Genomic DNA, 27,062 nt, shown 5'->3' with positions numbered 1-27,062 from the left:
GGATTGTGATAACGACAAATACATTTTTATCAAGTAAAATTAAGCACATTGTGATGTGTTCACTGGGCCACCTTGAATATCACAAAGTGTAGCATCTCGAGTGCCTTTCCAGCGCCACAATCTAAGGAGTGTATTTTTACTTTTTCAGTAATGGGAAGGAGGCGGATTATCATCATGATTTCATTACAAGACAATCTGTGGAGGAACTGCTTCAAGATGATGATGAAGATGGCCTTGCTGCAGATAGAGCCCGGGATTCGTGTACACAGATATATACCGAAACTGGTATGAAAGGGACAATACATTATTAACTTGCTATTAAATCTGCACTCATGTGAGTTTGGTACAGGAAGAGGCAATGATTCGCTTAATACTAAATCTAGACGGATTTAAACATTTTCTGTATAGGTCACCCTTATGGGATCTATATTTAAGCAATAAACCCCGACGGGGGGGAGGGGCGGGTGATGGAGAGGGGGGATTGCCGGGTCAGCTAATGCCCTGGGCAGGGTTACAGGCCATAACGTTAGCCCAAGGGCATTACCAGAGTCGGTTGGCTTTGTATGTTAGGGATTTCTGGATTTGTTTTCGTTTGGTAGTGAATTGGTAGTGTGTTGCTGCCGGGATTCCACGTTTGTTTGGGGAGAGCAGCATGTATTGCGCGCGCATGTGTTTGTTTCTTCTTCACGGAAGATTTATTGAGCTTGAGTCTTGCAAGTGTTTTGCTGCGTAGCCGGAAACTATCATTTGTTATGGAGTATGTTCTTTTAGTCCATTTGTGTCCGTCGTTTATGTTCTTGTTTACATACTGTGATGTGTGCTGCTTTGGCGAGGAGGGGGATTTTCTTAATTGCTCGATATTATCCTCCTTTTCATGCAGTGGTTGTGCTGCAGTGCGCTGTTTACCTTTTTTGGCCGAGCATTTCTTCTGTTGCACAATGTAGTTCCCATTTTGTGTCCCTCTGACTGTAATGTGCATAACCTAATGGAAATGTGTGGGATGTAGGCGTTTGCGGTTTCTGTATGTTTCTGAGGGAGTGCTGCTCGACCCCTGCATTAATTGCATGGAGGGGACTGGATCCGTGTGCACTTTTGTGCAAATGGTCCCCCACGTGCAATACTCTTGTTTTGCACCACGCAGTGGAAACGTGCGGAGCAAAATAAGGTCATTCCCGCCTTTCTTTTTTTACTTTTTTCCTCGATGTGGTGGAAAAGTCTATATGCTGCCTCCAAAGTATGCTTTGCAGTCGGCATTTACAATGGATTCCTATGAAAGCCGCCTGCTTTTACCAGGTGGTCATCTCAGGCGGATTCCATGGCAATTTCATTGCATGCACTTGCATTTGTAAGGGGGAGTGAGGATATGTCAAACATTTTCCCCTACCCCGATTTACAATGTGAGAAGAATGAGGTACACCATAAAAAATGGCCTGAATGCATTTACTGCCATTTTTTTGCAATTCGCTTCACCTCGGTCATTTGGTTGGCAGCTGTTTTTGGCCATTTTGCAGGCTATTACTTCCAGTTGGCCCTTTTTTAATTATTTTGTTTTGGCATGCACCACTGTAGCCTAAGGTCTTGGGGTTGAGCCAAACACCTCGAGAATCGGAGTAGACCGTTCTGTGGTTTTGTGGGCTAAATAGTGAATTTTCAGCAATCCCTTTGGGCATGAAAACGTGGAAACTTCTTCAAATTTGGCACGAGTGTTCAGTTTCGACCAGGTCAGGCCCATGCTACATTTGCCAGAATGTCCTGGACAAGAACAAAAGGTGTATCGCAAAACATGTTTTCAATTTCCTATATAAAGCAGTAGCGGAGGCAGATTTTGGTGCTGGGGGAGGGATCTTGGGGGGCATGGTAATAGGTCGCCAGCGAGATGCTGGTGTGGGGCACTGGGCACCAGAGGGGTGCCTCCCCGGACTCCACCTAGCTCTGCCACTGATATAAAGTGAACTGTATTTTACCTATAGTGCCGCTATTGCAGCAGTATAGTATACATGTCCTAAAGGCAATGAATTTGGGTTAACGTGCGTTATACTTCCGTAAGCGACTAGGAACGGTTAACCAACTAAAAAAACTTTCTTTTTTTTATTTCAAGATGTCACGTTGCCATCCTATTTGGCAGCAAACACAGCGACGTTAACTGATCAGTCTACTAAGCTCAGTCCTGTGGCTATGAAGAAAAAAGCCAGAAGTCCAAACACGGATGTGCTAAGGGAGCAAGACTTTTTACCCTCTCATGTGAATCAGATTTATAATGAATTATTAGTGATACACCAGAAACTTCAGGTAAGAAATGGATTGGGCAGTGGGAGAGGGAGGGGTCTTAATTTCGACAACCTTTCCTACATAAGGAGATGCCAAACTTGGTCTGAATTTATTTTCTTTCTCCATCACCGATTCAGTAAGTAGTAACAAAGGCATTGTATGAGCAGGCTGAAATATTTGTGTATGATTACATATGACCTGGTAAATGTAGGTAGGAATGCCTCAAGCGTAGTAACTGCTGCAGAGATCTGTGTGCACCCTAGAAGCCACAGGTTGAAACTCCTAAAGGACACAATATGTATGGCACAGTCATTTAGTTTCTAGTGTGTTATTTACATGGTCATGATCATTCTTAATAGTAGTATTGAATTTGTCAATTCTTGGTGCCCCCACCTCATTCCTTGCAGTCTCTTGCAAAGTAAATATAGTTACTTAATATTAAAATACATCCCAGTAGCACCTGTTTACAGTGACGTTGTGGCAGTAAGTGGTGTGCTGTAACAGGTTATTGTTATCTGTTGACAAGCTCTTTAATTTGTTTAGCAATCTTAAATGGCTATTTGCCATAAAACGGGATCTGATGTGCGTACCAGCATTGTATTTGTTCATCACTCATTTATATAGCTATTTTATATCACTTGACTGTCTGCTCTTAGCTAGCATTCAGATGCAGTAGTTAACAGGTGTTCTCTTATCTGGCGATCGCTTACCTAGTCACCAACAGGTACTTGAATTATTTTTAGTAAACATTTATACAGCTGCCCCTTACTCATATGCCATCTTTCTAGAGAGCGCTTAGCCTTTTAACTAAAAGTGGACAAGACCATAGATCGAAAGAGATGTAACTCGATCCCAAAACAGGCAAGTTTTTTTTTTCCGATTATTACAGAGCCTTCTTTCTGTTGTATGTTTTCAGAGAACAACTTGCATTTTCTGTGGTGGTTTTGGTTGTTTTGGTTGTTTTTCTACAGTGGTCGTACTGGTGAAGTAGATGCATTAGAAAATCCCCTTGTTTCCATGCCTTGAATTTATGACAGCTAGACCATTGAGTAAAGAAACAACCACATTGCTGGGCCGTGGTAAAAGTCAATTTTTAAGATGGAGATTAAATATCCACAACTGCCTCTCATCCTAGCTGTTTATTTGACTCCTTGCACAATGTGCTGCCCAAGAACTGGTTGTTTTGCTTTCTTCTGATTGTTTTTGCACATTAGTCCTGTTATCGTAAACTAATGTTTGAAGTTAACTGCAAGTGGATTCATATTTTCTCCAGCATGGGGTCTGGCATGGATTCACATGCTCATGAATATTCCCCGTCGTCAGGCTGGGAATCCTCGGTAAAGAAAAAATCAGTATCACTTTCGTTTCTGATCTGTCTTTCGTAGTAGTAACCAATCACTGATCTCTGCGTCATACTGACCACAGCCAATGACTGCCCTCTACCCAAGCCCCGCCTCTGGCAGCCATCTTCAGATTTTTACCGCACGTTCAAGTGTTGGGATCCTCGTGCTAGTGCTCTCGAGCGTTAGTGCTATTTTTCACGTTTTTTCTCAGAAAAATTTCGCTTTTTTCGGTCAAAAGAGCCTCAAGCCCCACCGTTTCTTCATCCGATCAACGGGGACCCATGTCAGATTCGTCTACGCCCCTCAAGGGTGAAGATTTCGTCGAGCCACGCTTTTGGAGGACTCCAGAAGTTTCTCAGGCCCATCTCGGACATGGCCCAGGAGAAGGGAAGCTCGACGCCCGGAAAGCTGTTCAGGGTCTGCCCTGGATGCCAGCTCCAGAATGTCTTTAAGGAGGACGAACACTCCCTTTGCCTTTACTGCCTACATGAGGACAAGACGCACGTGGAGAAGGACTGTGCGTTTTGCGGCAATATGTCGGAGCGGACCATGAAGGACCGCCATCAATGTCTCGCCAACTGGCTGGAAGGAAAGAGCCTGTCAGGCGAGAAGAAGAAGTCCTAGCGGTCTTCTAAGACCTTTGAGGGCGGCCCGGCGACGGGGGTCCAACAGAAGGCCAAGCACCGTGAGTCCACTGGCACCGGGAGCGCCGAACGGTCGGGCTCTACGGGCGCCAGGCAGGGCGCATCCTCCCCGGCGTCATCAACCACGAGCCAATGCTCTGGCTCGGGTAAGAGGAAGGCCGAGCACCCGGCGAAGCTCCTGGAGAGACCCCGGTTGAGCTCGAAGGCCCCATCGGAGGAGGAGCGAGGCGGTGACCCTCCCCCCAAGGAGAAGGCGGTGAGTGCACCTAAAGTGGTGAAAGCCTTAATCCATCCGGCCAAGGCCTCTATCGAGACAGTCGCGGCGGCCCTGGCTCAGCCTGTGGAGGCTACACCAGTGGTGGCGACCTCAGGGCCCAGAGTCTCCCTGCCACCGCAGAGGGAATCCTCTTTCATGCCCATCGACAGGACCCCCGTGAAACCTCCGACGGAGAAGAAAAAGGGGGGGAAGGAGGTCGTCGTGGATTCGGCCTCAACCTCTGAGGAAGAGCTGATCGAAGTCTTAAGCCACGGCGTTGGCGTGGAAGAAGACCAGCCCGTCGGGAGGGACCCCGACATAGGAGATGACGAGAACGTCGAGGGTGCTCCTGACCGCCCGTCGGACTCCCCTCAACCAGTGCCGCAAGACAACTCGGCGGCCATTTTGTTGGCTATACAGTCCTTATGCTCGGAGATAAGGACGAGACTGCCGTTACCACCAACGGAGGAACCGCTCCCGACGGGGGACCCGGAGTCAGGCCCTTCTGGGAGCCCTCCCCCTAAGAGAAGAAGGATTCATCCTCCACCTCCTTTTCAGCCATCGCGCCCTGTTCAGCCCTCCTCCCCGTCCACGACACGTGGGGATGATACAGGGACTGACACGGCCACGACGGGTACAGACGATGAGGTTTACGACGAGGATCTCCCGTCGTCACCTCCCACCCGGGCTTCCCTGCCCAACGAGATTGGATCGTTTCACTCCATGATCGCCAGGGCATCCGAGCTTTTCCAGCTCTGCCCGGAAGAGAAGAAGAAGGAAGGTTTCCTTTATCAACGGCGCGAGGCCAAGAGGAAGACGGTCCTCGCTGTACCTCTACTGGACGATATTTGGGATGAGGGCCTCGCCCTCCTCAAGAACCCATCCACGACGCCGGCTAGAAGGGATCGGTACGAGAAGAAGTACTGGGTCCCGGACGCGGCCCCCTTGTGCCTTCGGGCACAGCCGACCCCGGACTCGGTCGTCTCCGCGGCGGCCAGGAAGAAAGCGGGAGGGGCGCGGCCTCTACGTCGACCTCCCCGCCGGACTGCGAGGGAAAGAAATTAGACACGATGGGACGCAGAGTCATCTCGTCGGCAGCGACGATGATTAAGGCGGCCAACGCCTTGGCTATCGTAGCCCGCTACGACAGGGAGTTGTGGTACAAACTGGCCCCCCTGCTGGACTTCCTACCAGACGACAAGAGGGCGGAAGCCCTAGAGATCTTGCAGGAAGGAGAGGTGGCATCGAACCACGCCATTACGATTGCGACGGACATCGCTGACACTGGATTTCGCCAGTTGGGCAACGGCGTATGCCTTAGGCAGCGTGGATGGCTCAAGGCTACCGACTTCCGTCAGGACGTGCAGACCAGAGTCTTGGAAATGCCGTTCGACGGAAACAACTTGTTTGGGAAAACAGTGGACGATTCCCTTCAAGCCATCAAGGCGGACACGGAGACGGCCCAGGCTCTTGGGGTTCTCAAGCAACGACGGCCGCCCTTTCGGAGCGGCGGAGGCAAACGGGGTGCCTCCAAAGGTTCTAGCGGCGGATTTTCCACCTACCGTCAAGCGGCCCGTTCGTCGTCGCAGGAAGCTTACAGGGGACGAGGCAAGTCAAGCGGACACCGCCGTCGTCGCCAAGGAGGACAATGCGGCAAAGCCTCGTCGAAGCAGGACTGAACCGGCCGTGGGGTCGGGCCCCCACCGAAGCACCCCGGTGGGAGGCCGGCTGGCGAGCTTCGTCAGCGTGTGGGAGTCCATCTCCACTGACCGTTGGGTGCTAGACGCCCTAGCTCAGGGTCACGCGCTCGAGTTTCTAAAGAGGTGCCCGCGCGTCCCCTCTGTGGCCAGGAAAGAACATCACGTCCCTCAACTTCTCTTGGAGGTAAAGGCGATGCTCAAGAAGGGCGCCATCGAGCTCGTCCCAAAGAGGCTTCGGGGCCCCGGAGTTTACTCAAGATACTTCCTCGTGAAGAAGAAGACGGGAGGATGGCGTCCCATCCTGGACCTACGACGACTGAACAAATTCATCAAGGCACAGAAGTTCCGGATGGTCACCCTCCAACACGTCCTGGGTCAACTGGAGGAGGGCGATTTCCTGTCGTCGTTGGATTTGGAGGATGCCTACTTCCATATTCCCATCCTAAAGGGACACCGAAAGTTTCTCAGGTTCGTGGTCCAAGGGCGTCACTACCAGTTCAGAGCCCTTCCCTTCGGATTGAGGTTGGCACCCAGGGTGTTCACCAAGTGCCTCGCACCGGTGGCGGCGCAGCTGCGCCGAGAGGGGATCCACGTCTACCCCTACCTGGACGACTGGCTCATCCGAGCAAAGACGAAGGAGCTCGCCGTGGAGCACACGGCAAGGACCGTCCAACTACTCACGGACCTGGGATTCTCCTTAAACTACGCCAAGTCCCACCTGGTGCCCGCGCAAGACGCATTGTTTCTGGGAGCAAAGCTCGACACAGTGTCGCTTCTGGCCTCTCCGTCGGAGGAAAGGACGAGGGCCATCTTGGGCAAGGTGCAGCGGATGCTGGTTGCGGACGCGGCCAGGGTGATGTCCATCAAGTCCCTCCTCGGAATGATGTCTTCTTGCATTTATCTCATCCGCCTGTGCAGGCTCCGGATGCGCCCGTTGCAGGAGTTCCTGGACGCGCGCTGGATCCAGACGGGCAGCTTCGAGGAGAGGATCACACTCAACGAGAGTTTCCGACGAGCGATCCGGTGGTGGGGCACCCGCGCGCATCTGACGGCGGGCATGGACTTCCAGACCCCCGGTCACCAGGAGACAGTGACCACGGATGCCTCCCTGAAAGAGTGGGAAGCGTACACCGAAAATCTGCACGCGAGAGGCCTTTGGCTTCCGACGGAGAAGTCCCTCCATATCAACGTCCCGGAGCTCCGTGCAGTGTTTTGGGCCCTCAGCTCCTTTCTTCTGTCCCTCAAGGGCAAGGTGGTGAGGATCTTCACTGACAACACCACCACCATGTTCTACATCAGGAAGCAGGGCGGAACCAGGTCCCCAGCCCTGTCCAAGGAGGCGCAGGATCTGTGGCATTGGGCCGTCGCCCAAGGGATGTTTCTGGTGCCGTTTCATCTGGCAGGGATAAAAAACACCATCGCCGACTCGCTCAGCAGAGAGCTGCGCTCATGCCACGAGTGGGAACTACGACAGGATCTACTGGACCGCCTCTTCCGACGGTGGGGCACACCCCAGATCGATCGGTTTGCGACGGCGACGAACTCCAAGTGCCGGAGGTTCGCCAGCAGGTTTCCCCAGCCGAGGAGCATGGGCGATGCTTTCTCGTTCCCCTGGGAGGGCCTGTTTCTATACGCGTTCCCTCCATTGCCATTGCTGATCCGGCTCATCAACCAGCTCAAAAGGTCACGGTTCAGGATGATCCTCGTCGCACCTGCGTGGCCGAGGCAGATATGGTTCCCGAACCTTCTGGACTTGTCAGCGTCCCCGTCAATCAAGCTGCCAGTGGACGCGGATCTTCTCTCCAGGGAAGGAGGCACCATCCTCCATCACGACCCGAAGTCGCTGAACTTGCAGGCCTGGCTCCTGCAGCGTTAGAGTTTGGAGGATACGACATACTGGCCGACTGCAGAGAGGTTCTTGCAAAGGCCAGGGCGTCCTCAACTCTTAAATGCTATGGACACAAATGGAAGAGGTTCTCTGTCTGGTGCCACGCACAGAAGATTAACCCTCTACGGATTACGGCTCCCCAGGTACTGCCGTACCTTCTGACGCTGGCCAAGGCTGGACTGGCGCACGCGTCCATCAAGATTCATCTTGCTGCAATCTCCCGATACACCAGAACCACGGGGCGGACGTCGGACGTCTTTGTGGTCTCATCGTCTGGTGAAAGAATTCATGAAGGGACTGTTCAGATCGTTCCTGCCGGTGAAGGCTCCTGCCCCGGCGTGGGAGCTCAACGTGGTGCTGACTAAGTTCATGGGACCTCCGTTCGAGCCACTGCACTCGGCTCCGTTGAAGTTCTTGTCGTGGAAAACAGCGCTTCTTGTGGCCATCACCTCCGCACGAAGAATGGGAGAGATCCAGGCCCTTTCCTGCAAGCCCCCGTACTTGACTTTTCACGACACAAGGGTAGTGCTCAGGACGCACCCCTCCTTCATGCCCAAGGTGCCGTCGGACTTCCACCTCAACAAACCCTTGGTGTTGCCTGTTTTCTTCCCGTCGCCTTCGTCGCCGGCCGAAAGGACTTTGCACTCGCTGGATGTGGCTAGAGCGCTGAAGTTTTACGTGGACCGCACAAAGTGTTTTCGGAAGACGTCACAACATTTTGTGAACTTTGGACCTGTCAATCAGGGGAAGGCTCTCTCAAAGGCCTCAATTTCCAGATGGCTCTCCGGCTGTATCATGTACGTCATCGGTTGGCAAACCGACCGCTGCCTGGCCGTCCGAGAGCCCATTCCACCAGAGCGATCGCAGCTACCACGGCGTTCCTATCTGGTGTGCCCTTGCTGGACATCTGCAGGGCTGCTACGTGGAGGTCGACGCACACCTTCACGAAATTCTACTGCGTCGATCGGGATTCCAGGGAGGAGTCCAGGGTCGGCCAAGCAGTGCTGCGCAATCTGTTCGCCTAAGGTGAGCCTGGCGAGGAGGTAAGAATTGCTTAATGTTGAGTTTGATGTAATGCTTAATGTTGAGCCTTTGCCACCTCCCGTGGTTGTGCATGTGTGTACTGCTATGTATTCTTTATTCATGAGCATGTGAATCCATGCCAGACCCCATGCTGGAGAAGGAACAAGTTACTTACCTGTAACTGTTGTTCTCCAGCATGGGTCTGGCATGGATTCACATGCGAACCCTCCCGCCTACCCCTCTGCGGCTCTTCACTTGGTCATACTGCCACTTCACGTGCTACCAAATCTGAAGATGGCTGCCAGAGGCGGGGCTTGGGTAGAGGGCAGTCATTGGCTGTGGTCAGTATGACGCAGAGATCAGTGATTGGTTACTACTACGAAAGACAGATCAGAAACAAAACTGATACTGATTTTTTTCTTTACCGAGGATTCCCAGCCTGACGACGGGGAATATTCATGAGCATGTGAATCCATGCCAGACCCATGCTGGAGAACAACAGTTACAGGTAAGTAACTTGTTCCTTAATGGTGCCAAATGGATCCCAATTGCTGTGCCATATAGTGGCACAAGAAACAATGCCTGTAAATTGGGAAATCCTGCTGCAACAGGGTTAACTCATGTACTGCATAGCAGCACATTTTACTAATCTTTTCAACCATTATCTCTACTAATAGGGAGGCAAGGATTTTTGTCTTCTTATTTAAAAATAAATGTCAAAACCAATCTCCATGTTATGCGGAAAGAAGTAGAAATGAAAAACGAGTGTTACATTTAATGTAAAGTATAAAAGATACATTTCTGGTAATGTCTTTTTATTGTGTGTCAGTTTTATTAAAAACTTTTCACAAAACTTGGCGTCATCACATAAAAACTTCATAGCAAACTCAACATAATCATTTGAATACTAATGAAGAATCTATTTTATTGAACTATTACTAAAAACATTTCATTAATCAAACTCATATTTTTCTCCATTTATCTAAAAAAGCATTTATAAATTTCACAACTGTTGGCATTACTGAGAGTTGGTTTCCTGTAAACATTCTAATCCAAAAAGTTTCCGGATTAAAATAAGTTTATTTCTGAAAAAGTCTAAGGTGCAAGCATCACAGTCTCCATTACATTTAAGGAAAACATCTTTCCGGTTTTCTATTGCTAGCAGATTGCAATAACTACAAGGCATATCTGTATTCTTAAACCCATTCCTGATGTTGATAATCTCAACTATAGGCTAAGTGTTCAATCAAAATCTCTGGAATTTATCACTAAATTCTACCTTTGGAAACATCACCAAATGACTGGGTAAGACATTCCGTTTCGTCTCAATGGATGCTAAATCCATATATAGTCTACATTCACAAATTGCGGTCCTACTTTCCATCCAATCCAATTTACATAATTCTACAGGGATTTATCGTAAAATCTCTGGTCGGTAATCCAATATTGAACAGGTTGTGGCCACATTCATGTCAAACCCACACATTTCATCAGAAGAACCCGTAGCAATCTGTTTAGGTCTTCAAACATTGTGTTAGGCGGGGTTAGTATTTTGTGATCTAATGAAATTGCATTCCCTTTAACGCATGCATTAAGGGAGATCAGGCCGAGCTTGTATCTGATTGCTGTTATGGAAAGCCCATTTAATAAAGATAACCCTTCTCTCCAGAGAAAACCTTCAGGACACAGTTATTAAAAAGAACTCGAAGTTGATACAACTTGATACTCAATTTAGACTTTTTCCTAAACCACAGATGATAGCATTTTAAACGTGGTAAGGCTAAAGGGATCAGCTTGTCAAAGTGGAGAAATAATCACGTAATACTCAAACATTCTTCCAGAAACCGAAGAACGGCACCTTTCCTTGCCTGAATTGTGGGGGTTGCAACAATGTAATAGAGGGAGATCACATTAGGCATCCGGACGCAAGATCAAATTCCATCACTTTGCGACATGTCACTCCAACATTTTTATTTATGGTCTCTGCTGCTCTCTTGTGGATAAAATCCTATGTGGGTCAAACTACAAGAAAAATCAAGGAACGTCTCGTGGAACATAAATCTAACATATGCATGAAAAACGAAAGATCACTAGTGTACCATTCTTTTGAAAGGCATACATATACAATTGCCCAACTGAGATTTGTGGTACTAGAAATTATTCCCACGCTTCCAAGGAGGGGGGGAGTTTATATCCGAGGGAATCATACTGGATCCACAAATTGAACTCTCTAGAGCCATCAGGTATGAATAGGGATTTTAACCTATCCTCATTTTTATAAAACATTTAACCTAATTTGGCACAGTCTAACAATGTCACTATCGCATGTATGCAGGGATTGTTCTGAATTATATGATGGGTATGATATGATAGTTTATTTATAAGGCACTTAACTTAATACCCAGAGGTTTCGAAGTGCGGACTCGGGGATCTAACCTGTGTTGCTCCGTGTCTTCTTGCTTCCAAGGCGAGCATATTGCCGCTAAGCTATCCTCCCCTTGAATTAACTTGATTACCATAATGACCATATTTAGGTTGACCAAGTTATACCTAGGTGGATCTGGTACGACTCATCATTATTTTACCATCTCTTATATCTATACTGTTTTGGGTGGGATGGTACTTTACAACCACATTGACTGTAACTTCCATGTCCCAATTCTATTTATGGAATTTGTTCTACGAGATACCATCATATAATATACAAATTGATTCCGATGAACAGACACATAAATGATCTCCTTATGTCCATACTGTTTTGGATGGTAGTATTTTACCATATTGATTGTAACTTCTACGTCCTAATTTTATTTATGGAATTTGTTGTATGAGTTACCATCATGTAATATACATATTGATTCCGATGAACAAACATAAAAACAAAATCTTGATTTGTAAAAAAAAAAAAAAAGTTTTATCTTTAATTTGTTACGTGACATCAACTGATCTTTGCAGAACCTTTCTATCTGAAATTCTTGGTGGGTATATTTTACGCACCAATTATGCTAATGTTCACTTACTCCATTATTTGATGACTTAATGCTACTTGTCCTATTTGGATCTTACCAAGTCTTACTTTTTACATCATATAACTTGTGCTTTCTTGAAATGCTTAATATAATTTCATACAAGATTATGGGCTACATAAAACCGGCAGGCTGCCACTGAACTTGCACATTTTTATGGTGCCCGGGAATGGGCAATTACCGGGGTATTACAACTCTGGCGGACCCAGTAATTGGCCATTCCCGGGCACCGGAAAATATTCTTCCCCTTTCCCATTTGAGCCCCATAGGGCTCTATGGGAATGGGGAGGCCGGATGCACCGGCACCATTCGTGAATGGTGCCGGTGCATCCGACATGCTCGGTTCGTGGGGGCCGTCCGCCCGCCAGGTCAGACCTGGCGGGCGAAAAGGCACCCGAAAGTAGAACTCGTAGTTTGCCGGTACGATAACAATGGTACCGCAAGCTTACCAGTACCGTTGTTACTGTACCGGCAAACTTGTAATGAGGCCCTATGTATTTATCATCTTTCCATTGAGTTGCACATTTGGTTGATTTTATTAAGATTGTGAATATGTTACCTTAATCAATTTATTATAGCACTTTAATCCTCTTACTGGGCATCTCTGCCCACTTTCCATATTCACTTTTTTTATATATACTTCAGTTAGTTTACTTGTCTTTTTTCGCGTCACGTTATTTGACATATACCTGTGGGTGACAGGAGCGACGTGATTACGTCATCACATTGTACATTATGACGTTTTTTACTTTTCATAGCGGCCATTTTGGAATCTCGGGTTTTCAGCGTAGAGTGCACGTCTTCACAGACTGATTGCCCATGTTGGGTAAGCTTCCTTGCTCCTATTGCTCCATCCTTTTATCTCAACGTGTTTATGGACATCTTTGCTAAATTACACGTCTTGAATGTAGTTTCCTCGAGATTTCCCCTGTTATCCACACACTCTGATCTGTGACTTGCAGATTCACAATTGAGGCAAGTGTGGACTTTATCCCACGATCAACTATAAGGAAGTATACTATAAAACATCCCTGATATACATCAATTTATTGAGTGATTACATTTTAGATGTTCTAGTAATCTCTGCATAAGAATTTTTTTATTTGATTCCACTTCTAGATTGATTGAGAATGAGTTCTTACAATATTTCAATATTTTCACGCTTTGTACAGTGACCCACAGATTTACTTACAATTGATGTAAGTGGGGACTATGTCCCACCATCTACAATTACGTTTAGTACCATAGTACACTCTTGATGTACACTATTCTGTTGCTTTTTTGCATTCTGGATTCCTTATTTATCTCATGTAAGGGTGTTGAAGAAGGATGCTGACACTAGGTGCAATTTTGGTTGGCAAAGACTTTTATTTAACAATAAAAGAAACCCTCTCTATCCCTATCTTCTAAGGTGGTTTCCCTGCCTCAAACCAATACTAAAAGTATCTGTCAGTATGTCTGTGGAAATTGCACTTCACTGTCCTGTGTCACAACCTACTTCTATCCCTCACACTACAAGTAAAGAATAAGTCAACAGAAAGTACCTTCTCCAGGAGACTGACTCCCTTCTCCTGGTGTTTGGCTGGTATTCCAAGCAATGTTCTTTAGCAAAAGGATACCAGGGGGAATGACTCACTTTCCCTGGTTTGTGGTTCTAACAAACATATGCAACAGTGGTTTTTGGAACCAGGAAAATGACTCCCTTTTCCTAGTATGGATCCTATAGTGCAATATAGTTTACACCTAAGCCAGGGGGAATGACCCCCCCGCCCCACTCGTATTGGCAAAGTCCCAAATCCTTCTTGGGGCCTCAGTGGATTTCTCCCTGCCAGTGTGACGAGGATGCTTTCCTCAGATGCTTTCCGCGCTTTCCTCAGATGCTTTCCGCGGATGCTTAATGTACTTATGTTGGGTCCCAGACCCTCCTCTGGTGGCCAATGGTCTTATTGTTGGCAATGCGATGAGGACGTTTTCCTCTGCTTGATTCACTGATGTTGGGGTCGCAGACCCTTCTCTGGTGGTCAGGGTCAGTGGTCTTATTGTTGGCAATGTGATGAGGAAATTCTCCTCTGATGCTTGATGCGCCATTCCAAAAGGGCTAATGGAGAGCCTCTTACCCCTGTGTCCCCTCTCGGTCTCTCGTACCTTTGTTACCTCCTTTGGGACTTCGGAATGCCTCTGGTTCTTCCTGGGACTGGGGCGCGTCTCTCACTCTTCAGGCTTCTCTTCTTTGCTTCTGCAGCAATGCAGCGGCTCAGTGCTCTCTTCCTGCTTCGTGTTCGGGTCCATTCCAGCTCAACCGATCACAGAGAACTCCCTCAGCGCTTTGACAGCGTCCTCCTCTCTTCGGGATGCCCGGTCAGCCGACAGGATTTGAAACTCCCGCTCTGGATGGTTTCCACACCTGCTGCCTCTCCCTGTTGGACTTTAATGAAGTCTTCAGTCCTCCTCTTCTTATACAATGTTGCCAGTCCCGCCCTGGCAGATTGTCAAAGTAATTTGTTGTTCTTTATGGATTGGTCTTCATGCATCCTCTGGGCCACCTCGTACCAGCACAGTTAGTAATCTTCATGTCTTCTGTGCTTTTCTCCGTCTTGGTACTTTCTGTTGGGGTTGTTTCTCCTACACTACAGAAATATATGGGTCTACTCTCAAGGAAGTTGTTTGACGTGGGGCTGATTATTGAAGGTTGGGGTGTGACATTGGCCAACGGGCTATACCCTAGGTGATCCTCCTTATCCCCAGAGGGGAAGTCTCTCCCATTGAGGTCCTCCCGCGTTAAACCACGCCTAGGGGGACTTTTGGGTAGCAACCGCACCTACCTAGCCTCATGAAAGGGCTCCGCCTTAGAGAGAAGTGACGATACCATGCGAATCGTCACACTCTGGATGAGATCTTTTACAGTGGGCTCCTCTTCTAGATTATTTATTGAGAAGGCTTTATCCCCATATAAAGTTACATTTATTAAGATAATATGATGGTTAATTAATTAATTGAAATCTAAAATGTTCTAATTGGTTGTTTGTTTCTCATTTGAAGAGTGGATTATTGAATTAATGAACTGATATTGCTCCTGATGAAGGGATATTTTACGAAACCTGTTGAGCTCATTTTGAAGATTTTCTTTTTATATGTTGTTCCATTAAATTATTTTTTTTATAATTCTTGGAGATTGTTAAATATTTACTTACCATCTTTCAAGTTTTATGCTATATTTCCCAACTCTCCTAACAATTGGTTGGTTATCCCAAAATTGTATAGTGTGCAGGGGACGGGAGTGTCCTCCACTTTAGGACACTTTTTTTTTTTCTTTGCATATTCCACTCACCCATAAAGAAGTCCTCCAATGGAGATAGTCTCACATGTTGTTCCTCATCCTGGTGACTCCATTTGCCTGCAAGATTCTGGTGTTCAGACCTCAAGATCCTGGACCTGCAAGTTCCAGTGTTTTTCCAGTGTGTCCTCTACTTCTCCCACCACAGGAGGGGACAGTTCTGCGCCCTTCATTTCAATCAATGAACTGTGTTACCTGGTCCTTTAGGAGTTGGGGGTTATCCAGATGACTACAACGTAGTCTACCAGAAATCTGTACAGGAGAAAGTGTCTTTGGTGTTGCCACCAGTCCCTTGAGAGGGACCTTGATCCCTTGCTATGCTCCCTGGACCATGCCCTCTCAATCAATTTGGACCTGCCAACCTGAGCATCTAGATTGAATGTTGTCCCTATCTGGTTTTCATATGGCCATGTAGAAGCTGGAATTTCATGGTCTTTGCCACTTCCAACCCAGTCATAAAAAGTCATTTTACTGGCTGTATGAGGCTCTTCATGCCAGGTAGGGCTGAGCAGCCAGTCAAGAATGTGAATGTAGTGCTAAAGGCCTTATCCCACAAGCCTTTCAAATCTAAGGCTTTGCAAGGTCTTGGACTATTAAAGTGGAAGACATCCCTCCTGTAAGTACTTTTGGGCAGGCACATTAGTGAAATCTTGGCTCTGTTGGCCTCTGAGCCATACATTGTTTCTCACAGGAACTGCTTGGTGCTTAGGCCTCCAGTCATCCTTCCTTTCTGTCAAACTTGGTACCAGCATTCTATATCCATCAGGAAGAAGTCCTTCCTATATTCTATCCATCTCTTGTGTCATATACTGAGCGGATGTTTGCTGGTCTCTCAGATCCTACATTGATCGTGCCATATGCTTCAGGAAAGAACACAACCTCTTCACTATGTTTGAGGGTTCACAACTAAACCTATCCAGTTTCAGTAATCGCACTCTGAAACACTTGTGTACGAGCGCGATATAAATAAAATATCAATATCAGTTGCCTGTCAAATTGTCTTGCATCTCCAAAGCTTACAAGATCCATGGGAATTCTGCTTATTAAGGTTTTCACCCATCCACTTTCTGCAAGCGTTACTGCTTGCAAATTATTGTTCGATCATGAGATAAGTTTGATCAATCTGTCCTCTAGAATCTGTTTGGCTGGTATAGTTCCTCCACCTGCATGCATTCATATTTGGTATTCTCCTTAAGTATGGGGAAAGGAGACAGTGTGTAGGAGTAATAAAAAGTTACTACACCCCAGCCCGAGACACTTTTTCTCCATACTTCCATCCTCCATACAAAAATTATTAGATAGTCTGACTGGGTGGGGGAGAATGGAACTGTATGTCTACTGCCACAGGGTTCCATGTGGACCGGCATGTATGCCAAGACAGTATGTCAGTGTTTATTATCTTTTGTCAGGGATGCCTTACTAATTTGGGGAACATAAATGAAAGTGGGATATACCCACACAAAAACAAGGTCAGGATGATTCTCTTCAGTGGGGTTGAGATCTTTTCCCTCTGAAATCTCTTCTGCAGGGTTTGGGTATCTCCGCCTTCCTGGACTCAGAAGTAAGTATCCCAGTTTATACAGTTCAAAAGGGGTTACCTAACTCCCTCTGGTGTTGCACGCTTTATAAGTGGCCCAACTCCTTTTCCTTGGTCTGAACATCTTGCTCTGAACTGATTGCAACCTTTCCGTGGTTCCATGTCTCATGGCTCCCTTCATGGTAAAGTCTTGTGAGCAGATAGTCAGTGGATGTAGCTGGCAGGGAGAGGTTGAGCGTCTCTGTGGTCCGCGTAGGCTTCCTTCTGATTTTTCTTTCCCTGACCTAAACTCTCAGTAATCTCCCTAATCTCATCTCCCCCCAACCCCCTCCACCGGTCCTGCATAGGCCAGCCGAGCCTACTAGAACCTACTTGTTCTTACTAATGAGCTGTTGGTTCTCTCTCCTCCTTGTCCCTTTCCTTGACACCTGATTTTTCGGTCTTGGCTTTCCTTTCTCTTGAGAATGTTATTTCCCGGGCTCCTCTGTACCACCTCCTCTTCTAATCATTTATCCCTGACCACCAACCCTTCTCGGATTACCAACTCCCCAGGTCCATTCTGAGTCTCTGATGTAATCCCACCCTGCTTCACCTTCCCAACTATCAATATCTTCTCCTGCTGACTCTCACCCACTGATAATACCACCACTACCTCCTTGACACTCTTAGCTATCACTACCTCTTCCTTCTCTATACAGCTGCCACCTCTCCACTAACCCCTGTCTCTCCAGCCTCTGCTTCTTCCACTGTTCCCCACCCTCCAGCCTTTTCCAGAGCTTGGTCACCTACTCCTGTAACCCATGCTACCTGACTGGATCGGGGTGCTTTTGTCCGGTGTTCCCTCCTCCCACTATGCGGTTCTTCTAGTGAGAGTCTGCATCTTTACATCATAATTTGGTGAGGGCTTTTGTTGCCTGTCCCCCTTGTGTATGCCTGAGCCTGCTATGAGCTCAAGGGACTGGACCAGTCCTATAGTTGGCCTTTCTGCCATTTTGGTTTTGAATCCTTCTCCCCGGCTGCTCCCAGGTGCTGCCTGTGCTGATCTTTGTTTCCAGCATGTTTTGAAAGCTGGAAACCTGCTGGGTAATCTTTCGAAATCTGTTATACAGGGAGCGAGCACCACTGCATCCCGGGTGTGTGGTTCTCTTGCCAAGGAAAAATTCAGCTGAAACTCAGCATTTGGGAAGTTCAAATTCACCACATTGTATCTGCAGAACCACAGAGTTCACCTTGTTTTTCACAAACTCCTGAAGAAGAATCTTTTGATGTACAGAGAAAAGGTGCAACAGTATCTAAACACTTGCAACTATCTGTTCTTTTCCTTAAATTGAAAACATGCCTTTTCATTGTTGTTTGGGTCTGCTCAGAGAGATGGTGGGTTGTACTATCGTTAAGTTGCAGGGTCTTGCAAGTGGTTTGGGGAGGGGCAAAGCTATCTGGTCTTGGCTGCCTTATGAAGCCAGTGGGGCTAGGAGAATGTCTAGATTCCCAGCAGTGGCCTGAGGGACCGCACCTTGATTGCCCTCTGCCATGTGACTGGGACCAAGGTGGGGTTACAAGGGGAGCGTCTGGATACCCCCTGCCCAACATCTACTGGCGTGAGGTTAAACGTTGGGCCCTGAGTGACCAGCTTGCCGGTCCTCATAACAGTATGTATGTGAGTGCCTGTTGAGCATGGTTTTGAATGTCTGTGCCTATCTCTACATTTCAAAAAGCAGACCCGCCATTCTAAAGCCGACTACATTCATACAAAAACCTATGTTATAAGTGTACCTGACCTGAGTTGTCAAAGTGTTAATCAGTAAATGCCCAGAAGGGGATTTGACTTTTGCATGTTTTGGGGCTTTCTTTATTCAGTCTGTTGCCTGATTTATAATTATTGTTACTTTTTGGGACAGCAAGAAAGTCTGGCGCAACAAGAATTTTCTCTGCGACTTAAAAAGCGGGAGGAATGTCTCTGTGAAAAAGAAGCATTACTTTCCAGGCACCAGGCAGCCCTGACCAAGATAAAAGGAGTAGAAGATGAAGTTCATGCAAAAATTCGAATATTAAAAGAGGTACTCTTTCACTGTCAGCCTTTGCTCACTTGAAACATATGATGTTTTTGTGTTTTATTCATTGACATTTTATTCTTTTTCTATAAATGCTTTTAATATATATCAGTCAGTCAAACCTTTCATGGCCGAAGATGATGCTTATTTTTTTGTAGAAATGTGCCTTAATTTCGAGATTGGTGTTATCCCGCCGATAATTCCAGTGGGATGCCACCAAAACGTAATTGGCATTCCCGTCGTCTGATATCGCTGCATTACCGGGATATTGCGAGCAGCGGGAATGCCGTTAACTCCCCATGCCATTTAGTACTTTGGGACTCCATGTAGGTAATTGCAGCATTTGTTTTGCCAGTGGGGGCCTGATCTACCGGCAGGTCAGGCCTTGAGGTAAATCTGTGGCCCTCACCCGGTAAACTTGTCTTTTCCCCAGTCTGGTAAAAATGCCAGTGCTGGAATTACCAGCAATTTTACCAGCATTTATTGTGGACCAGGGAACATGTAATGACCCTCATTATGTTGTGTTTTGAAGGTCTTTGCAATCAGTATTCACTCTGATTTCATGTTCCATTTCGGGAGAGGGTGTCGTGGGGAAGGGAGAAGAGTGAAGAGTGAAGGGATGCCAGTGAAAAGAGAAGTTTAGCTGTAAGAGCGTGGTACTGGATCATCACATAGTCACTGAGGCGTAAGTTTGAACCTTGGATAGTATGAGAGATATGTATATTTTAATCTGGGCAAATGTAGCTACACCAATAAGATGATCTGTCTGTAACTGACGGTAGCTGGGTTTTGAAGACACAGGTAATGGAGGAACATGAAAGACTTGAGAAATGTGACCATGCCGCATACATATCTATGCAGCATATCGAAGGAGAGAAGACTGATTGACAATCAGCTTGGCTGGTCAATAGTAGGCAGGATGGTAGACCATACTAGAGATAGATGGCAGGGCAACATAGCACATGGCCCTGTTGAGGTGTATATGGTTTTCCAGCGCCACTATAGCAAGATATACAATAGTAAAAATAGATTGAGTGAGGAACAAGCGGAGGAGTGGGTTGAAGTTGCTCAGCGCCCATCCTCTGCTTAGGAAGTTAGAGTAATGCTGGAGAAGTCTAGCACCAAGATTGACGTTTATTGGGCAATTGATCATGGAAAATGTGGGAAAACCCCTAGGTGGGGATGCTATAATGCTATATCATTTTATAGAGAATGTAGCCACAAAACTGCTTTCAGTGTAGTATGAGGCTCTGGGTTTCTTGCCTGCTTTATGTGGGAAGCAAAGCTTGTAGTATTATTGAAATTGGCTAATGATGCAACTGAGTAGTGCAGATTGCTCAATGTCCCTTCTAACTTTTTGACACAAAGAGGTTGTATAAAATACTAGCTAACGGGTTGGATGGATTATTTCTAAACTGCTTTATGTAGACCAGGAAGGTTCTATTCAGCTAAGATGTTTCTTCTGCTGAATGCAGTTAGAGAGGCGGGTAAACATGAAGTCTTATAGAGCTCTGATGCCTTCAAATAGTTTGATACAGTGGATTGGCGATATGTGAGGCTAGCATTGTAGAAATATGGATTGGGTGCTGGATTCCTGAAACAAGTGGGGATTTGTGTGAAAATTAATGGTACCATTTGTGGAGATTGTCCGTTATAGCATGGCACCAGACAGGAATGTCCCCTGTTGACACTAATATTTGCGCTGCAATCACTGCAAACGCTTCACTGCATGTTATTTAATGGATTTGTAAGTGATTGGTTCATGATGGCAGGGGAAAAGCACTGCATTTTGTTTTATTCAGATCATTATTCTATTATAAGTTTAAGGGACCAGGGTTAATTATTTTTAAGGATGGTAGAATCAGCATTATTATCTGGCTTGGAAATCAATTGGAAAAAAATCAGTTCTACATCCGTTCCCTGGATTAGATGACAGAGGCCCGATTAGACTGAAAATAAGCCCCACGCAGGATAGATATACGTATCTAGTGATCTGGGTCCATTGCCATATGGAGTGAGTTTTGGTAGAAATTCATGTCGCCCATGGAAAGCATGGTGATACCATAATTATAATTGCACCCCCTTGCTCCACATGTTTCAGTTCATGCCAATATCAGAGATTTATTTGTAAATTAGATGATGGGCTGTTCCTAAAGCTTCTGTGAATTAAGAGTCACAAGACTAGCCCTCGACTCTATAAAGATTGAAGATGCCCTATAAGTTTGGAGGCCTTCGAGTGCAACACTTTGGGTTAATCAAGCAGGCAGCTATGACGCAATTTGTGACTCCAATGTTCTCCGAGGAATCTGTGGACCAGGTTACCAATATGATAATTGAATGAGATGCCCAGAACACTCCTGGAGACTGCTTCAATATGTGTAGGAATCAATAAGAAATTGCCAGTGCCAATGGCCACATTTCTGAAGGTCTGAGTAAGATGGTAGGGAATAGAAAAAAATATTTTCTGGCAGGACAGACATTGGTTACAGAAAGGTATAGTTCGGCTGATGCTCGTAGGTAGCAGAGAATGAGGAGAGGATTGGATTGGTGTATTTGTATAGTGCACTGATTCGGGAGGATAGCTCAGGGGCAACATGCTCTCCTTGGAAGCAAGACGACATGGAGCAACACAGGTTCGATCCCCGGGTCCGCGCTTGGAAACCTCTGGGTATTAAGCGCGTTATAAATAACCAATCATATCATAAATCATAACGGACCTAACCCCATCTAGACGCAGTTGATACTGAAAAAAAGACCCAGTATGCTAATCTTTAGACATGAGTATATCTAGATCTAGTATGTGTGTGTGTGTGTGTGTGTGTGTATATGTATATATGTGTATGTGTGTGTATGTGTATATATATATATATATATATATATATGTGTTAGCTGTACTTGTATAGCACACCGTCACCAACGGAATTGGTACTCTGGCAGATCTGTAAACAGGAAGGGTGGGTAGGGTTAGTCGGGAAGAGGGGAGGAGGAGAGTGGGAGAAGTGGTGTGCTGTTGGCAGCTTCAGCTCGGTATACACCGAGTGCTGGGCTTTGGTGCTAGTATCGGATCGAATGAAGGCCTTGAGTGCTGTGGGTGAAGTTTGTGTTGTTGATGCGGTTTGGTAAAGTGCGTGCAGATTGCTGGGAGAGGGATGGTTGTGTGGTTTTGTGTGGATTTAAGTATGTAGTATAAGATTGATGGTTGGGTTAGTGGGGTCTGTATCCTGGTTCAGGTACTTATGATTCTGTTAGAGTTGTATACCTGTGGGTTGGGATGTTGCTGGTTCCTTGTAGCCCGACTCGCTTTGGTGGTGTTGCGCTGATCCAACTGTATCCTATTGAGTATAGTTTGGATTGGTGGGTGCGTCTGAACCTAATCTTCAGGTGTGGTACTGGCTGGATGATATCTATTCTCAGGTTATCCAGTGTGACCCTGGTCGGTTAAGGGTCTGAATGGTTCAGGGTCGGGGTCGTGTTGAAGTGTTGTCCTAATGGATCCGTCTTGGTGTGTATTCAGAAGTTAGTATCCTTCTGTCCTGACTGGTTCTTTGATTTCCATGGGGTGGACATCCTTGGGACTGTTCTTTAGTTGTAGTTTTGTGTGGTGGGGCATTGTGCTTCCTGCATTGTATTGGTGGACAGTGTGTAGTGATGAAACAATCTGTTTCTCATCCATTGCATTGGGGCCTCTGGTGCAGTGCTTCCTTTCCCTCTCTGTTTTGTTCTTAGGACTGTTGGGGAAGATAATAGTTATGGTCATGGTCCTCTTGATGATTCGTTCTAGTCTTTATGTCTTAGTTTGCTATGTTTACAATCTTTGGTCATATTGCGACTGTCTCCCATTTGGTCCTTTAGTATGTCATAGGATATTTATCTCAGCTTTTCCCATTGATTGATCGGTCTGTCTCGCGGTCGATCTACGTTCATTGACGTTTTTAGTTATGTTGGTGCCCCTGTGGCCAGTCTTTATAGTTATGACGTGAAGGGCCAGGTTTTGAGTAATTTCCTGAATAATAGGTGGTTTCTTGTGTTACGTATGTACTTTGGAAGGTCGTTCCAGGTTTTTGGGGCTCATTGAGAGAAGGAGGATCCTTCAAGTTTTCTTTTGTTGTGGGGCTTCGGTTCCAGGCGGATGTCCATGCTTGATCTGAGCGTTCTTGTTGGTTGATGTAGGCGCAGTTTGTCTCTCGTTGTGTACTGCTCTGTGCGTAATGCACATTGTTTTGAATTTTATTCGTTGTTTTATTGGTAGCCAATGTAGTGTTTTCAGCGCTGGTGCGGTGTGTTCTCTTCGGGGTAGTTTCAGAAGTAGCCTGGCTGCCGCGTTTTGAATGCGTTGTAGTTTTTTTTGGAGTCGTTCAGGCATGCCTAGGTATAGGCTTTTGGCGTAGTCTACTTTGGACATGACAAGGGCGATGATGGTGGTCGTTTTGTTGGTGAACGATAAGAACGGTAAGATTCTGTTTGCCGCTCGCAGGAGGAAGAAGAATTTCTTGAGGAGAGTGTTTACTTGTGGCTCTAACGTGAGTTTATTGTCCATCAGAACCCCCTGGTTTTTTACAATCAGCCAGGGTGCTGGGGTTGTACCGAGTTCCCTTGGCCAAGGGATGAATTGGTTTTCTCCTCCATTTTTTGTGACAATCATTATTTCAGTTTTGCCTGGGTTGATTTTGAGGGAATTGGACTTCATCCAGAAGAATACATTGTGTAGGCAGCTTTCTAGCGTTGTTTCTTTCCGGGTTGTCTTGTATTTTGAAGATTATTTGTGTATCATCAGCGTAGTTGTAGCAAGTGAGGCCGTGGATTTTGATGATTCTGATCAGTAGATACAGGTAGATGTTGAATAGTAGCGGGGAGAAGGATGATCCTTCTGGTACTCCACAGGTGGAATCCTTCGGGCTGGATTTGAAGGGTTTCATCCATACAGTTTCCATTCTGTTTGTTAGGAAAGATTTGATCCATAGTAGAGCAGTGTCTGTTATTCCAAGTCCTTCCTATCTCGTTATGAGGGTGCCATCGTCGACTGTGTCAAATTCTGCCGATAGGTCTAGGAGTATCAAGGCAGTGCTGTTGTGCGAGTCTGCATTGATTTTTTAGATCGTCCCATATTGAGAGTAGAGCTGATTCCGTTCCTCTCAGTGGTCTGAAGCCAACTTGTGCCTGGTCTAGTAGGCCGTACTCTTCTATAAACTCTTGGGTCGTTTTTTTGTGTGTGTGTGTGTGCGTGTGTGCGTGTGTGTGTGTGTGTATGTATATATATATATATATATATATATATATATATATATATATATATATATATATATAGTATATATACTCTCAAAGTATAAAAACGTGGAGTAAAATACTCCTACCTCAAAATCTTATCTGGAGCACTGAGAAGTCCGAAACGGCCGGCTCACCACTTGGGCCATTCACACAAGAGTGCGACTTGAGTTACCAAGGTAGCTCAGTCCAGGGTGCCTAAACCCTCTCCCACACCCCCTGTGGTACCCTTCTGTGGAGAAGCCCGCCAAAAAGTGGAACAAAGGGCTCGACTTGGGTTGGAGTCACAGAAGAGAACACAAACGCCATTTTAGAATCGAGTCCTGGCAAAAAATACCAACCAGTGAATTAATATTAAATAAATAAACCGGCGGTATGTTCGAGGCTATGAGAATTAAATAATTAAAGTTGGTAGCCTCGAACAATGGGAAAATCCCATAGGGATATATTCGTGGTCGAATATAAAAAGTAGTATCCACTGCCACCAGCCAAAACTCGATCAGGGGGGACGGAGACGTGCCCCCTCGACTAACAGACCCCGGGGTAATCGAATTGCCCCGACCAGTACGTCCACAATATGATGGTTTGTACTGGTTTCTGTTCATAATTTGGGAAAGCCAATGGTGACTTTACATGCCCTGGGAGACAGTAGTCAGTCCCAGGGTATGGAGTCTATGGTGGGGTGTCACTATGACACCCCTGTGTTACTGCACGGAGGGTGCTGGGTAACACACATAGTAAAAACACATGAGACCCTATGGAGTAAAGGACCCCATAGCCCATAAAACACATTAACAGTCAAAGGAACACCATAAATCAGGTCCAAATGTGGGAGAAAAAGAGTCTCTCTCTTGGCAGGAGAAAAAAACAAACTCCAGAAATCCAGCAAAGCTGCTGGGGGACTCACTAGGTTAGGAAATTCAGCCTAAAGAGAGAATTCTCCCTAACAGCAATTCAGCAGTATGTCCACTTGTAACATGGAGGAATTTACATCTTTGTGGCTATAATTCCCCCAGTGGAATCACTGCCGGGGCTAATTCTGCATTTTTATTATTGTTTGATTTGTGTCAGAACTTGCATGGCTGAAGAGTCAGGTTTGAAATGTTTTAAAAAAAGGCTTCAATATGTGAAAGATCGAGGCCCATGTGATGGGTATAATGACAGTTACCGTTTATCAAGGCCCCTGCTTCCGCTGACCATGTACCCCACTGACTCCAAGATAAGGCTAATGACAGGATTAAACTGGACATTGCAAGTTTATCAGTAGCCCCACTAAGAGTTTGAGATGGGAATATTTTACACACTGTATTTATAATTGGAGAGAGAATTAAGGAGCCAATTTATGGAATTAATGTGCGCTAAAATTTTCAGCGCAAGTGTGCGAATCGCAGTGCCAGTGCGAAAATCGCAGCAAAACTCGTGCACAGCGATTCATGGAAGTCTGTGCGCGAGGAAATTCCAGGATGTGCGCCAAAATTCTGCGTGGCGCACGCTGGCGCACACGTCTCCAAACAGCGTGCGCTACGAGCACAGCAAAATCGCACATAGCGCGGCACACACAACAAAAGTAGGAGGAACAGGGGGCGTGACACGCGGAATAGGGAACAGCTTGTGAAAATGTGGGCGTCACGGGGGAAGTACAGGAGGCAAGTGCGCAGAACGCCCACACGCTCGCCTAAACACGTCCACCACACGAAGGCAGGCAGTAGCGTCCCTGCGCATGAAAAAATTGTGCGCTAACAAAAATCACGTACATACAGCTATGATGAATGTCCCATACTGTGTCCCTCTAGGACAAATGACGTGCAAAGGGGTACGCGACAAACACGGACACCCGCTGTGTGAAAAATAGCGTGTGCGTGTATTTCGAGGGTGCGCGGGAAGTTTCACACGCGATAGGCCTTGGGCGAGTGGGGTACGTGTATAACTGGGGTTTGCGTGGAGTTTCATACGCGATTGGATCCGGGTACGTGTATGTCTGGGGTGCGCGGGAAGTTTCACATGTGAAAGGGCCTGTGCGAGTGGGGTACGTGTATTTCTGGGGTACGCGTGGAGTTACACACGCGATAGGCCCTGTGTGAGTGGGGTACTTGTATTCCTGGGGTTCGGGGAAGTCTCACACACGATTTCAGCAGGGTACATGTATTTCGGGGGTGCCGGGAGTCCTACACGTGAATTGGCAGTGTGGGTCCTCCCAGGTGTTCCCTCTACACCCTCCAAGGCCCCTGCAGGCAGCCCACACCACAGGGGACTACCCTGCACCCCTGGTCATGTCCCGCAGGCAGCCTATCCACCATGGGAATGCCCCCCAGCCAAGCCACATGTCACCTTGCACTACTGATCACCAAGCATGACCCCCTGCACCCCACCCCCCAGCAGTGTAGGGCACCTGCCAGCAGGCCCCCACACATGTCCCCCAGCACCCCCACCCCCAAGCAGTCAGGGGCACCTGCCAGCAGGCCCCCACACATGTCCCCCAGCACCCCCACCCCCCAGCAGTGCAGGGCACCTGCCAGCAGGCCCCCACTCATGTCCCACACATGTCCCCCTGCACCCCCACCCCCCAGCAGTGCAGGGCACCTGCCAGCAGGTCCCCACACATGTCCCCCAGCACCCCCACCCCCCAGCAGTCAGAGGCACCTGCCAGCAGGCCCCCAAACATGTCCCACTCATGTCCCCCAGCCTCCCAACCCCCAGCAGTCAGGGGCACCTGCTAGCAGGCCCCCACAC

At 46.9% G+C, this 27,062-nt stretch overlaps 1 protein-coding gene across 3 annotated transcripts in view; it reads left to right on the top strand.

Moving 5' to 3' along the window:
- Window positions 1–27,062, top strand: part of CCDC138 (coiled-coil domain containing 138) — a 749,637-nt gene that overhangs the window by 227,418 nt on the left and 495,157 nt on the right. For all 3 annotated transcript variants that reach the window (XM_069636872.1, XM_069636873.1, XM_069636874.1), the window contains exons 5-7: window positions 149–285; window positions 2,099–2,289; window positions 18,918–19,076. In XM_069636872.1, coding sequence (XP_069492973.1) covers window positions 149–285; window positions 2,099–2,289; window positions 18,918–19,076 — 487 coding nt within the window. The remainder of the gene's footprint in view (window positions 1–148; window positions 286–2,098; window positions 2,290–18,917; window positions 19,077–27,062) is intronic.

The sequence above is a fragment of the Ambystoma mexicanum genome, chromosome 7p (assembly GCF_040938575.1).
Source record: "Ambystoma mexicanum isolate Mex_15411 chromosome 7p, UKY_AmexF1_1, whole genome shotgun sequence".
NCBI lineage: Eukaryota > Metazoa > Chordata > Amphibia > Caudata > Ambystomatidae > Ambystoma > Ambystoma mexicanum.
This window is presented reverse-complemented; position numbering and strand designations above follow the sequence as displayed.